Raw genomic sequence first — 15,845 nt, forward strand, 5'->3', positions numbered from 1 at the left:
TTGGGTCTCGCCCTTTTATATATTTACTTACTTCTCTGCTTTGGCTGTTTGGCCCTGGATCTGTGAGTGAGGATAATAGGTGTCAACCATAAACTCACTCAGGGGCCCATTTGACCATTCGTAACCCACAAAGGAACCTGAGAACAGGAAGCCCTGTAAGCTCTGGGAAGCTTCAGGGTCAGGCTGGTCATATATCCAGCATGGAAATGCTGATGAACTCACCCATACACAGGCATGCACGCCGTTACCATCTCTATATTCAATTTAGTGCACAGGGAAGAGCCCAAAGAGAGGAAGGATACTTTAGTCTTGGGTCCACCCAGGCCCTCCGAGCTGCTGTGCCCTGTGGGTCAGCTTTACTTTCCTTGGTCCAAGTTTCAGACCCAGACCCCCTCCAGCTATTCTAGAGCCCATTCATTGGTGAGGCTTGTACTAAGGAAACGGGGAAGAGGGTTTTTGGAGAAAGTTTACAGAATATGATGGAGAGGTCATTTCTGATAAGAAAGGAGTTGATGGAGCCTTTGTTAGGGAGATGGCTGAGAATCACAGGACTCCAGAAAAATAACCCTGGCAACTCTGTACCTCAATCTGGCATGCCCAGCCTGGGTTGAGGGCCACATCCTTCCCCTTGCGTTGGGTGTGGACCAGAGCAGGTGTTTCGGGATGCCTCACACTCTCTCGTGGGGCTGCCCTTCTCCTTTGCCTGTAGTGGGGACACATACCAGTCTCCTCTCAGATTCTCAAGTTCCTGAAAGTGACGCTAGGTGGTCTTGACCTTCCTTCCGCTTCCCCATCCCTGTCTAACTAAGAAGGAGGGTCCTCCAGTAGCAGCAATATACATATTCCCTAAGACATTTCCCTAAGTCTTCCCTAAGACTTTCCCTTTAGTCCCTAAAGACTAAGGACATTCATTCATCTCCCTTTCCAATTTCTTCATAGTACTGTTTCCCTGGAGTAGAAAACAACCCACTCACCAGGCTGTACAGTTAGCTGAGTTCCTTTTCCAAAGTAGAGCCTCCCCAGACTTGAGTCTCTATCGACACAGTGCTGGGCCCCTTTACCTGAACTTGGTCCTAATGTTCCCCATCACTCTCTCCCCTGCCCTGGGGGACAGGGTTGAAAATTCACCCTCATCCTCTTTAAGTCTTTTTTCTTGTGCAGCCGACAGTCTGAGCGAGACAGTCAGATCTCAGAGGCTATCTCTCAGGGGACAAATGGTCTGGGCTAACAATAGTCTTCCACCAGCAGAGGCCCTCTCCCATCGGAAAGCAATTACACGGCCTTTTGAGAGTGTTTAAATTGGAAGGAACTTTGCTTCCCTGGCCCTATTTCCCAGTATAAAAGGCTGCTCACTTACTTGGATTGTCATTGTGTTTGGATCCCTTTCCAAAGCTGAACTTGTGAAAACTTTGATAGACTAGTTCTGTCCTCTGCAAAATCACCCCATTTCCCTCATTCAACCTCTGGTCGTCCCTCCAGGCATTCTCTTTTCCTCTTCTTTCTTTTTTTCTTCCTGATATGGTCCTTTATTTTCCCATTTATGGCCCTGGGAGATCATACCCCACCATCTTCTAGGTATAAAAATCCCAAATAGGTTTTAGCTGATGAATAATTCAATGACATATTTCTTTGGCTATCAAAATAATAAAAATAGAAGAAACAGGTCTGAGCTCACCTTCTCATCCTCTAGGCTGGAGTCATGAGATCTTAGCGCTTAGCATTGAAAGGGAGCCCAGAGATAATTCAGTCCAATATCTAAAATAGCATAGAAATCCCTTCTACAACATCAGATAGTCAGCCTAAAGGACCCAGTGTGCAGATCTCCAAGGAGAAAGAGTCCTGCACTTCACAAAGCAGCCTTTCCACTGCAGGCCGGTTCCCCTTGTTTAACAAGATTGCACAGGAGGCGGAGACACATATCCTTTCAGCCACTGGTACTAACCCCTTTCCTTGTCTAAATGGCAGTTCTTCAAATATTTGGAAAAAGTTATGTCTCATCTTAATACAACCCAGTGACTTTTGGGGGGGACCTGAGATAATTTCAGATAGCTAGCTTGGTTTTTTTCTGACCGTAAAGCCCACGCTCTCAACAAATTTATCCTTGTGAAGGCATCCCTGAGGCAGAGAGCATTTTGCGGTGGAGGAGGATGTGAGGGAGACACGTGAGGTAGACAGGTCAGGGTCCTAATGGTTATGGTCTTAGCGCAAACTGGGAAATCTTTTTGGAATTTAGTTACTGACCATTGTGCTTCCCAGCTGGAATTGCTTGTAACTGTGCCCACCATTTTGTTCTAAAATTATTCTCATTTTTTCCTTCTTACTTACTTGCTCTTACAGTTACTGTTGTTCCTGCTCCAAACGTCAACTTGTAGTCATTAGAGTCACAGTGCTACGTCTTCCTACGCAAACCTCATCCTGGATAAGAGAGTGGGCTGGGGGGACAGGCAGGCTGCCCTGAGGTCTAGCGCTGCCCCCTCTGTGTGGGAGCCCTTTGGTAACTATTTTAACCTCTTGCTTTGTTTTTCACTTTCACAGTTTCCTCACCTGTGAAAGTGGGGATGATAGTATCTATCCCAGGAGACCGTGAGGAAGGTTAAATGACTTAAAGTATGAGAGACATTTACACAATACTTTGCACATAGCAAGTGTTCAGTAAATGTTAGATTATTATCAATATAATTATAATATATAATTTTAATTTAATAAAATTTTAATTTGTCACATCTCCTCTCTGAAACCCTGGACATTCATAGGTCCTTTAAGTTATATCCAAATGCTTTTTTTTTGGGTCAACTAATAAAAGCAGCAATAGTTAAAATTTGGGAATTTTCCTTATATAAGATACCATCCCAAGAGTATGGCTGGCAGTTTCAGAATGTTTACTGAATCATAGGATTTGTTTACTACATTTTATATCTGTTTAAGGGACATATGAACAAGGACCCAAAACACAAAATAAAAGAACTCAAAATAAATACAGACTGGTAAGAGGAATTCAGGATAATACGTTGGTGACTTTTTCCTGTAGACAACTGTCACTTACTTGGCTTTACACTGAGTTTCGTCCCAGATCCGAAGTAAAAATCTGGAGTTGTACACCATGTTTACTCTCATTACAAAAAGTCTCCTGGACTTCCTAAAAGGGAGGTGTGTTATCCAGAGATGACTAACCAAGTTAGGCCAAGACTAATGCAACCCCACCAGCTTTTTTATTTTTTTGCTACTTTCCTAGAAAATTCAAGAACCAAAATGAGGAATGAGGCAAGAAGACCCATTCATTATCAGAGACAGGCAAGACAAGGGCATCTGATTTTCTTCAGTGCTTTTATCGATTTCTTTAGTTTTCTGCTTGGGTTCTTTCTTGTGTCTTCTGTGCTTCATACGCACATTATTTGAAACAGGGACACTGCAAATAAATGCTCTTTACCTTTCTCTTTTCCTAATTATAAATGGAACGTCTCCTCCGGTGGTGGATTGGATTGTGAGGAGAATCCTGATTCTACCTTTAGTTCCAGGGCTATCTGGAAGCTTCTCTCCTTGAGTTGGACCTAGGTCTGTGTTGTGCTTGGCAACCTGACCTGAGCTTCTTTTTAAGGACACCCTGAACCACAACAACAAGCTAGCAGTATTATGTATGTATGATCAAACAAGATCACTGCGTCTTAGCTGTCAAAGTACCAAAGTCCATTATATAACCAAATGTACTTTAACAGCCCCTGCCCAGCCCCACAGTGAAACTGTACATTTTGGCTTTTTTTCTCCTGCTCTCTGCCTGCATATTCCCTTTAGCAAGGGGGGAGAAAAAAGAGGCCGCCGCGTTGGCTGTCATTTGCAAGTCTAGATGAAACATTATTTATGGGCAAAATATTTTGCTGACACTTTCAAGAGAAAGGAAACCTCAGAGCCAAGAGTTAGACACCCACACAGTTTGGATTTAAACAAATCTCAACAAGTGAACACAGTTAGGAGACATAAAATAGAGGTGACTTCAGTCCAAGGCAAGTAATTATAATACTTATGCAGTTTGGGAGGGCAAACTTGTTCTTACTTGTAGAAACGATAAGCAGTGTGTTACAGGCACACTATGCTGGAAGGGCACCAGAGAGCTATAGAAATAGAGCTTCATTTAAATATCTTAAATAGGCACTTTTGTGTTTAGCAACTTATGTAGAAATAAGCCAGGATAGACTAGAAATATGGCTGGCCAACTAGACTTGGTTTAAGATAGTTCCTGGTAAAACCATCTTGTAGCATTTCTCCTGGTTCTAGTGAAAATATTATGAGAAAGAGAGGTTCCCTTTATGGAATCTGATCCTATTCTTCTAGGTTAGGATAGCTTCTTTTCTACTCATTTTCACCAGCTCCTATTCCAAACTTAGCAAAAAGCCTTCTCTTTCTCTTTGGTCTTTGATAAATAATTCTCTTCTTATGTTACCCTTTTAAGTATGTGTTTTTAGTATCTCTCCCCCCACCCTACTCCACCCCCTGGCCCATTATGTTACATAAATGTACAGCATACATTTATAGATGTATAAATCCGTGGAAATAGTATTTAATTGTAACGGCCTACCAGGTACAACAGTCAGTTGAGCCCCAGATCCAAAGGTCAGTTGCCAGCTTGAACCAGAGGAAACACTGTGCTATGCCCAACAACAAAAACCAGATCCAGAATAGGCCGGGTTGGCAGAGCACAGAGTAAAGAGTTGGCAATTACTTTATGAATTAGGTGTGTATTATTGTCAATCTAAGTTTGATCTGGAGTGACCAAATTGCCTATCTACAAATTGTAAATAAAACCTTCTTTGTCTTTATAAGCTCACTTTCTTTTAGGGAATCTTTGCTTCCCACTTTCTACTACAGAGTTCCAGGGGTCAAATATATGCTTTAACATATATAGACCACTCCCCGATTTTAGAGGTCAAACCTCTAAGTGTTCACATCTTTTCAGACTCACAAAGCCCAGAACAGAGAATATTTCTCTGCTGCTCTGGGGATCTCTGGGTTACGTCACCCGGAAACTGCCCGAACCCTTGAATCCTCCTTAGACTGAGTACAGGATCTAAATGAGGTATAGAGCTGCATTAGTTATCTAGTTAATTTGGCCACGAGTTTGATACCAATAAAATAATTTTAGAATGATCAAACTGTCAGGGAAATTTCTTGTTTTCCCCTTCTCTTTTGGGCCATTTCTTTTCTCATGACTGTGTTGATTTCACTGCTAAAAGACTTTAAAACTGCAACAAAGATCAATTTTAATATTTCCTAAGGCAGTGAGGATGGTATAAAAGCTCAAGAGGGATCAGGATACGGATGGTCATATGCCAGGGAACAATGGGGTCCACCTCCAGAATGCAAGTTCCCTGAGGGCAATATCACATTGAGTTTCTTCCCTGATGGGTCAGCTGGTCCGAACGCTGAGCCTGGCATAGAGTAGGTACACAAAAATATTTGTCAGATGAGTCTTGCAGATTCCTCAGACCTCAGGCCAGGAGAATTAATGATAGGGACTTAAATTCTAGTCTGAGCTCAGCCATAGACTTACTGTGGGACCATGATCCGTCTCTTCCCTGGGCCTCAGTTTCCTTATAGGTGGACGGTCAGAAAAGAGGACTTTAAGGGTTCTTCTCTCTGTTCCACGAGGCTATGTTGTACAAATTTTTGGCCTAAATTCTCAGAAACAGAAAGTGTCCCAACAGTACTTACAGATAAACTTTTTTTTTTTTTATTAAGTGATTTTTAGACCTTGGGAGAGGCTAATCACCATTATTCTGGTCAGTGATCATTACTTACGAGATTCCTTCTGTACGTTGACATAATCTTAGTTGAAAAGAATAGCACCTGGCTTCTCTGGTGGCGCAGCGGTTTAGAATCCGCCTGCCAGTGCAAGGGACACTGGTTCGATCCCTGGTCCGGGAAGATCCCACATGCTGCAGAGCAACTAAGTCTGTGCGCCACAACTACTGAGCCTGCGTGTCGCAACTACTGAAGCCCGCACGCCTAGAGCCTGTGCTCCACAACAAGAGAAGCCACCGCAATGAGAAGCCCGCGCACCGCAATGAAGAGTAGCCCCCGCTCGCTGCAACTAGAGAAAGCCCGCGTGCAGCAACGAAGACCCAACGCAGCCAAAAATAAATAAATAAAATAAATTAAAAAAAAAAAAAAAAAAGAATAGCACCTTAGAGTCTTGTTAAGGAATTAGAAGTCTTGTCGCTGATTACCATACAAGTCCAGGGCTACAGATCCTAGCCAATATCCTAAGTAATCAGTCACACATCATAGTCCCACCACATATATTCTGGGAGCAATTCTCAGGCACTCCCGTGCGTGGCCCATTTTGCACACAGATGTCAGATCCTAGCCGGGGGGAGTTTTGTCCTTCTAGTTGATGTTCATTCACCCTTTCTAAACATTCTTCATATAGTGTATAATTGAGTCTAAATCAGCCCTTAATCCACAGACATTGCTTAATCCAGGGCTACACATTTATACTTACTGGGCTTCACAGATAACTCGGTTCCCTGTCCGAAGATAAGCTTTCCTCCCTGATTATAATTCACACAGTGTTACATATCCTGTCAAAAACACATCCAATCTTCCTGAACACATTTCTAATCCTCCACCCCAGAATCCACAGCCGATCTCTCCCACACCACAGCCTGAATCACGGCTCTACTTCTTCCTGTAGCTTTATTCCTTATAAGGGGAATCAGGTACTTACTCGGGTGACTGATAGAGAAAAATGAGAATTCCTATGTATCCAAAAATGTTTCTGTTTAACACCAAACCGATCTCTCACTTTTGCTTACTGGCTCTGGGTATTGTTGTTCAGGGAGATGGCTTCTTTTCAAATATGTCATGGTCTCAGCTAGAAATACTTGGCACGCGGGTTAGAATTAAGGGCAGGTGAGTCTCCAAGGAATCAGGCTTACCTGGGGCGACCAGAACCCGGGTCCCTGCTCCAAAATTCAATTTCCCCCAGCCGTCAGTTGTCACACTGTGACGAACACCTCTACAAAATGGCTTCCCCAGGGAAGACAGCGACTAAATGAAGACAAACGGCTCATGGGGAAACAATCTTGCTGCAAAATGAGGGAACTGCATGATATGAGATACAAGCTTTCTCCCCCCCCTTCTCTTCTGATTTCTCTTATTGCAAGACACCAAGGATGATGTTGCCAAGAGCTGCCCTTCCTAGGCTGCAGGGCCAGAGAGTGGCACTGCTGGGGTTAACGAAGACCAGGTTTAGGGGAGACTGGGCTCTGCAGGGATAAAACCCCACCATCTAGGAGTTTACCTGCTGCCAGACGCAGCCCTCAGCACCACGGAACTCAAGTTACAGCTGGTTACCAAGGCTCCCCTCTCATTTAAATAACCTGCTGCTTCGAATTCACCGTCTACCTGAAAAAGTGTTTGCTCCCTGAGTTCTGTTCCTGTTAGAATATGCCGGTCTCTGAGAGGCCTCAGTTTTTAAGTGCATGAAATGGGCATAACCCTATTGGAATCTCCTTCTGAGGATGACTTGCCATCAGATGGTTTTACTTATTGGAAGATTAAGAGAATGGACGGAACCCAAGGCTGGGTTGTCGGTGGGGTCCTGATGGCTTGCTTCCCTTCCGCACCTCCCAGAGCTCCTTCAAGGACAAGGGAGATGACCAGGCTCCGGGCCTTGGTCCGCTCAGCCCCTTTAATAGCCTTCTGGTCCAAGGAGGCCCCCGTGGGAAAGAGAGCAGGTCTTCCTCCTGGAGATAATCATATTCAGTGCACAATTCAAATTGGATGCCACTTACTTGGCTTGACAAGCAGCCTTGTTCCCTTCCCAAGGACACGGGAGAAGCCTTGTCCTTGCGCACAGTGATTATCTCAGCATCAAAAACCTGCCAACTCAGCTTTCCCCACCCCACCACCCCCCCCCCACCGCCCCCCCGACAAAGCCCTCCTGAGAAGGGAAAGCTCCGATGTACTTCTTCCAGCATTATTCCCACGGGCCTGTGATTTTCCTCCCTGAATAAGCATCCCTCCCACTCCTTATCGTCCTCTCCATCCCGGCTCGGAGGTCACAATGGGCCCAGGCCTCAAGCACGGCTGGTTTCTGTTCCCACCTCTCCGTACTTACAGGGCAGCACAGACAATCTGGTTCCCCCACCGAAGGTCAAACCCTGGGCATAGTTATTCCCACAGTGCCTCTGGGCTCTACAAAAACCCCTTAGAGCTTCCCCCCGAACCCACCCCGCCCCATATCTCAACACCATCAACGGCGCAGGACCCAGACCCTGTGTTTTTAGCTTTAGGATGAAAAAAATCAGCCTGCTTGTCCTAAGTCTGAGAACAAAGGGGGTTTGGGACACGACAAGCAAGGGTTCCAAAACTTAACCCAGCAACCCCGGTGTCCTGAAGGATGCAGCTCTGCATTAACGAGCCAGAGTTTTTTCACAGAGCAGCTCAGGGGCTGGGAAGAGGCTTAGAGAGGTTCTCTCATTTCTCCTCCTGCCTCGAGGCAGGGCTGCACTCCTATCAGCTCTGAGACGAGAGTGTCTATCTCCTTTTAAAAACCCTAGTGGGAAGCAGCCGCATAGCACAGGGAGATCAGCTCGGTGCTTTGTGACCACCTAGAGGAATGGGATAGGGAGGGTGGGAGGGAGGGAGATGCAAGAGGGAAGAGATATGGGGATATATGTATATGTATAACTGATTCACTTTGTTATAAAGCAGAAACTAACACACCATTGTAAAGCAATTGTACTCCAATAAAGATGTTAAAAAAAAAACAGTGTTATAAGGTAATGGGGAAAAAAAAAAAACAAACCCTCCAGAGGAAGTGCTCTGGCAACTGCTCCTGACAGCTCATTTTCACCGTTCCCAAACCTGTTAGGAAGGTTTTTTATCACTGACCTAACTCCCTTCCTCTTGCAGTATTAGCCACGTCCTGTGGTCTGAGTCCCGGTGGGGCTGGAGGACGCAGCTTTTGTTTAATGCGTCCTCTCCCAGACTGAGATGTGACTTGATTCCCACCTTACACTCAACCCCTTGTCTTCAATATTAACTGTCCCAGTTTGCCTCTATAGACTCCTGATCCTCCATCCCCAGGTCTGAGAGTTTCATTTAGGGACTATTTTTCAGGCGCCATATTTCTCACGAGCTTCACTACCCGGAGGAGCAGAAACACGATCTGGGGCAAGAAGCTCTTCCCTGTGAAGCTTCCATCCTCTCTCAATCCCTGTCCCTCCACATGGGGAACCCGTGCCTTGGGGCACTTTGGAGGGAGTCACGCTGGGGTCAGCTTGGTGAGAGGGTGGTGCAGGGTTTGTGCTGCCGCAGCCCTCGCCCGACTATACTGTGAGCTGCGTCCCTGCTCTAAGGGGTTATTGTGTAGCCTCAGATGCTCCAGCCATGAGCTCTCTGCAGAAACCTCTCCCCTGCCTCTGACACTTGGACAATTTTGTATTTAAATTAGCCAGGATTATTTCTATTTCCACTTAGACACTTTCCAATCCCAGGTGAAGAATTTCATAGAACAGGCTGACACTCTCCACCCTCCCCCATGCCAGCTCTTCTCCTGCTGCATGACAGAGCCTTGACAGAAGAGCCTGAGGGGCGAAACGAAAGCTCTACTGTGTATTGGAGATGATGTTTATCATTATTATTAATAGCTAGGGTTTAATGAGCTCTTTCTGTGTTTTGGGCACTATGCTAAATAATTTAGCTGTTACTATTTTATTTGATCCTTTCAATAACACAACAAGGTAGGGATATTTATCCTCATTTTATGGATGGGGAAACCGAGGCTCAGAGGGGTTAAGTAATTTGTCCAAGGTCACACAGCTAGTAAAGTAATGGCGCCAGGACTCGAATTTAGGTTTTTCTGTCTCCAAAGCTCACACTATAGTGCCTAATCTGTAATCACTTCGGGACACATGGCATCTCAGAGGTGCTGTAGAAGTAGACTCAGTGCTGAGTCTCATATTTACAGCAGAAATTTTATTCTCAAACTAGATGCCTAAAGTTCTAGTGGTTCTTTTCAGAGATTTAAATCACAGTGATGGGGGCAGGTAGTCAAAGTTAGATGTACAAAAGTACTTTCTGGCAGCAAGGGCTGCTAAATTTTGGAATTGTTTACAGAGAGAAGCCGAGAAATTTCCTGCCCTAGACCATCAGATGGAGCCAAAGTGTATCCCATGTGGCCAGGGAGCCTGCAGGGAAGCCAAACCAGGGGTAGGGGTGCTGGGTCCCCAGTGGAGGTCCTTCCTGACAGTGTCACTGGCTCAATTATTGTTTATATCTCTATTTATTTGAAAATGTTGTATATGCTCCTGAAAGCTCCTCACCATGAGCCAGAGCAAGTGTGTGTGCACGCACACACACGCACGGGTGCACGCACACACATCTCATTTTAAAGCAGAGAAAGAAACCAACTCTCTTTGGCCTGGGGAAAGAACATTAATAAAGAGCCCAAGCAGATGCACAGGATTAAAGTATTTTTCAAACTAACGATTTGATTGATTGCCCCTAAAGGCACAGCCAAAGAAGAACACAACTTACTTGGCTTCACAGTGAGCACGGTCCCGTCCCCAAATGTTAATTTGCCTGCATTGGTGTTACACAGTGTTCGGCGCTATTGCAATAACCTTGACTCGGGCCTCTAGGAAGACAGGTGGAGGTGGAGGAGGCAAGCAGGAAAACAAAACCTGAAATGACTGCCCATGGCCAGAACAATCTCCTTGTAATTAGGTTAGAACGTGGGACGAATAGTAATAACTAGCAACTTCCCAGTCCGATTCTATTTGCTGTAATTTTCCTTGAAAGAATGGGCCTTGGCAGGAGCAACTCCTGGGAAATTCACTCAAAGTGGCTACTGCTTGGTCTCCTGGGATCCCCTCTTTGTTATTCCTGCCAGCCCTTTATCTATTTTCACCCAATTCCTGCCTTTTTTTCCCCTCTGCCTTCCTCCTCATGGAGGTTCACATATTTTCTCAGGGAGAGACTAACTACATGGATCTTAAAAGCCAAGTACAATGCCCCAGGGAATATGTGCATTAATAGCCTTGTTTTCCAACCGGTATCATGAACCACCCAACACAAACCAAGCAAAGAAAACACCACCTGTGTTTTGACAGCTTCTGCATGATGGAAGGCAGGCATCTTGGGAAGAATAATTAGTCAGAAAGAAGAACTTACTTGGTGTGACCAAGAGTTTGGTGCCCTTCCCGAAAATGAGTTGGTAACCCCCAACTCCAGAGTACACACAGAGTTTCCTTTCTTTGCAAAAACCCCACAGATGCTGAGAAAATCAAACCACTCACAGCATAGGAGCAGTGCTGACAAAAGCTCAGGTTGTAACAACAACCAGATGACAGGCAAAAGAGAAGGGCTGTCACAGAGGCTTGCCATGCGGGGGTGGGGTGGACCATCCCTGAGTCCTACAGAGACCTGGCTGGATTTCAGAGGTCAACTGGTCCATCCTTCTGTCTTCAGCCAAGGTGTTCTCGGACCAAAGACCTATATATTCTTTAAGAGCTCCTGGGAAGGTAGCTCTTCTTTGCCAACGGCCTTTGCATTCAACCAACTGTTCCTTATATCTAATTGAAATCTGCAGTCTGAGTTCTTTATGTCTTGAGCTCCTCTCCTTGAAGATGGGTGATTTCATGTCAACATGCTCCAAATAGAAACTTATCACAACACACAAACCAGTCCCAGTGGTCACCTCTGGGGAGGAAACTGATATTGAAGGAAGGGGGGGTCAAGGTGAATATTGGCTTTATCTGTAATTTGAATTGTTTTTACAATGAGAAATTTTCATGTATTACTTAGACAAATTAGAATTAACAACAACAAAATTAATAACAACAATAAACAGAAACACACAATATATTTTCAAATGACTCTTGGATCTCAGACAAGCCTTCCTGTCCTCCCTAGACTAAAGAGTCTCAGGTTCTCTGTCCTAGGGTTTTGGTCTCCTGGGATCAGGGGAGGGAACTAGGTAGGATGTGTGGCCAGAACCAGCTGGAGGCGCTGAGGACGGGGGGGAGGCACGGTGCTTGCCCATGATTGTCTGGTTAGCTTTTGAATTATGCCAGAGTAACCTGTTCATCTTCCTGCTTAGCACTGACTTCCCAGCTCCTACCAGAACTTTCTTGGGGGTAAAAGCATTCATAGGTTCATTGAAAAAATCATTTAAAGGCAGAAGCCATTCTGATCAAAATTCGGGATGGCCAGGGGCACTTACTTGGAATCACAGCCAGTCTTGTGCCCTTTCCGAAGAGAAGCTGCCTGCTTCCTGAATTCCCACAGTGATTGCCTCCATAACAAAAACTCTGAATGCCTGGCCTTGGTGGTTTTCTGAATGTTTCTTCATGTTAATCTTTTTCCCTGGGTGGAATCACACAGAAATCTCCCCACTTAACCATAATTTTTGTTTTCCCTTAGCACGTCTTTGCCTCCTTCTCCCTGATTCTCTACAAAATGTGGTATCGGTAAGATGCCCCCTGGTTTGACTGTCTACTCTGCCGATACCCGCTTCCATACATGGAGTTGTGGCCCAAGAATGCATTTGTGAACTGCCTGCAAACTTCCGGCTTATTGTTAGCCTGTGAAAAATATTCCAAAGGAAACCCTGTCTCTGGCCTCATAATGAACTCTTTGCTGTGCTAGGAATAAAAAGGAGTGGCTGCTTTTTCTAAATGAAAAAAAAGATTTTGAAAATGGTACAGAGTAAGAAGGCTCCGCACAAGATGTTGTTCTTGGCTGACGTACCATGTTTGTTGCCTCTGGATTAAAGTAGCTCTTAAAAAAGTTATCTTCCACCCATCCCTGGAACAAGGGAAATGTGAAGGCATGGGGCACCAGAGCCAGGAATCTTAGCAGAGGACAAATGGAGAAAATGAGTCTTTTATAAAGAGTGGAAGGAGAGGAGTCATAGGTAGGCTAGGGTCATTTCCAAAGCCACTTGGCTGGAGTCAGAAATCATCCTGGGTTTAATGATGTGTCCAAACAAAGTCCACTGGGGACAAGCCTTGGGGTGGGGGGGGGGAGACTTGAAGATGGACTCGACAAAATTTCACAAGTTTTTTACTCTCCATAATGTATAAACAATGAAAGAGGTAATTGATATTTAAGCAGCAAAAACACTGGCAGCAACTTTCTGAGCTCTAGAGGGGAAAGAACTTGATATTTGGCTAAGCCGTGGAAGGACCAAGGACTGGCCTCTGTGAGAGCAGAAGGGCCCAGGACTTAGAGGCTACCCACATGTTTAGAGCCTAAGAAACTTTTCCCACCCAACACCAAAACCACTTTCACTCAACGGGAGCCAATATCAGAAAATCACATGAACAGCACTTACTGGGGAGAACATGAAGTTGAGTCCCTCTTCCAAAGACAACTTTGTTAGAAGTTTGTTCACACTGTGATTGGGACCACAACAAAAACTCCTAGTGACTCTTCAGGAAAGCTACCCATCCCTCACTGGCTATCTCAGCTTCATAGGGTATTTCCTTCCCTACTGTAATAAACAGGCCTCATTATCTCATCAGCCATCTCTCTCCGTGTCTCCTGGTTGTTTTGCTTGAATTTTTATGCTGCTTATTGCAAATGTGCAGAGAGGAAATTGGATGACCTCATTTGACACTGAGGGTGAATTATAAAAGCAACAATTCAACAAACTCCTGCGTGATAGCTAACACAATTCTGTTACAGCAGGCAAAAAGTGGCTGGGTGGACAGCCACAGAGCTAGAAATCTACTCTTCAGAGCCTAAAGAAAGATGGGGGCAGGAAGGGCCACGTAAGACACACATCTGAATTTCACCTGAGATAGAACTGCATCACAGAGCCTTCACCTCACCCTGGGCTCTGTTCTGGTGTGGCCGTATCACCAAACCCTGAAGATACCTTACTTTAGGCCAAGTACATGTTTGCTGCACACATTACAGCCCTGCCCTACCTGGGGGTAGTAGGGGTCATCCATTTCGGCCCAGAGGGATTCTAGGCTTGCAGGAAATGCTCTCCTTTCACAGTCCATGGATATGGTCTCTCACCACTAGGAGGTGGATACTGGATGGCATTACCACCAGTCCTGACTGGGTCCTTGTTTGACTCATAAAGAACTAAGCCCCACTGTTTCTTCCTCATTGTCTGCCTGACCCCCAAAATGTCTTTTTCACAGTCATTACAAAAGATTAGCATGGATTGGTCATATTTACAAGATCCAAAGCAAACTTATGGAGTCCTCTAGCTTGTTTCCTTGTCTTTGGGCATTTCCCACAGCTATACCATTCAAAAATAGGCTATTCTTTTTGAAAGCTGCTTGGTCAGTTGGTCAGTCCATAGTCTCAGTCATAACCTAATGTAGGGTTTGATAACCTAGTCAGTCAACTTGACTGACAACTGAGGTCAGTCAACTGCCTCTTAATATTATTTTTTTGACTGACATTTGGATGGGTCCCTTTGTCCCCAAAATGCATTGTGGAGAAGCTGACATACTAGGTGTACCCCCAGGAATGCCAGGCTCTTGAATTCATTATTTCCCTCCTCCCCAGTGAAGTATGTTCAAAAAGTTTTTACTCCCCATGGAGGAATTGATCATTAAACAAAAATTCTGTCATCATGCCTGCCATTTTATTTCACTCTGAATTCCATTTCAGGTGTTAATAAGCCATCTGGGATCATTAGTTAATCTCAATTTTTTTTTTCTCCCATTGCATTTGAATAGTAAAGCTATGCTTTTAGTGAAATTTGACATGTATCGGACTAGATGTGGACCTTTGTCAAAATGGGACAATGTTTGAGTTTTATATCGGGTCTTTTAGAATAAATACATATGCAGGCATGAGTGACAAAGAAGGTATCTTATCCACACGAACAGCATTTAAAATGAGATAGATTTTTAGTAGAATGGAAGACAAGTTCTGTGGGCAAAATCACAATAAACACAAATCATTGCAGAACATAGTTTAAGAGACACTGTGGCTGTAGATAACTCATGACTCCAGTATCTCTTCAGAAGAAGGGGAGCTGAGCTACCATATTAAAGGCAATTTGGGATGGTCTCATTCTGCGTCTGTTTATCATTATTGCTCTATTCTCAACAATCATGAATGTTTCATGCATTTACAAAAGTCATTTTTCAAAAGGTACATTTGTCTACATATTAAATTAAATCTGTACTAACTCCACAGGGTTTATTTGTTTGGTCAAATATAAATAGAACATGGTCACTTACTGGGCTTTACCAACACCTGGGTTCCAGTTCCAAAGATGATTCTGGCATTGTTATTCCCACAGCATTTCCTGCCTTTACTGAAACCCCTGGTAAAACCCCACTACACACATGGCATGGTGGTGAGGGGGCAGTTGGACTCACCATGATTTTTTTTTTTATGTGTTTCTGGAAAATGGTCTTTTACGATAGGAAGAAGAACATTGGTTCTGCTACATAGAGCAAATCATTTTTATTTAGATAGACCAAACTTAGGAGCTTCTAAGACCCTTTTGCGTTGTTAGGCTTAAATCTGCCAAGGCTGAATCAAATAATTTGTTAACAACTCTTGCTCTCATAGGTGTGAGCTCAGCCCTAGACAGACGGGTCTGAAAGGATGATGCATTCCTATATCCAAAGGGATGTTTTCCAGCTACAGAGCTGCCTGAACTCCTAGCCAGGCTCCACCCAAATGCCTCGGTCCTGGCCCCTACTCACTGGCCAGGTTATTTCCAAGCTTTCTCATTGTGTAATAGTGTCTATGTGGTAGCCTAAGAAGATATTTCACCAGGGAAGAGAAACAAGAGGCAAATAGTCCTATCTTTTCCTAAAGAGGTGCCACCATGGACTCATATGATGCTTCAGATGGACAGGAGC

General features: G+C 44.5%; 1 protein-coding gene across 1 annotated transcript in view; it reads right to left on the reverse strand.

Moving 5' to 3' along the window:
- The window catches only part of LOC137767243 (T cell receptor alpha chain MC.7.G5-like), a 277,753-nt gene that overhangs the window by 25,805 nt on the left and 236,103 nt on the right, over nucleotides 1–15,845 (reverse strand). Inside the window, exon 5 of the mRNA XM_068547977.1 lies at nucleotides 10,537–10,581. Coding sequence (XP_068404078.1) covers nucleotides 10,537–10,581 — 45 coding nt within the window. The remainder of the gene's footprint in view (nucleotides 1–10,536; nucleotides 10,582–15,845) is intronic.

Source organism: Eschrichtius robustus, chromosome 1, assembly GCF_028021215.1.
Source record: "Eschrichtius robustus isolate mEscRob2 chromosome 1, mEscRob2.pri, whole genome shotgun sequence".
Classification (NCBI taxonomy): Eukaryota; Metazoa; Chordata; class Mammalia; order Artiodactyla; family Eschrichtiidae; genus Eschrichtius; species Eschrichtius robustus.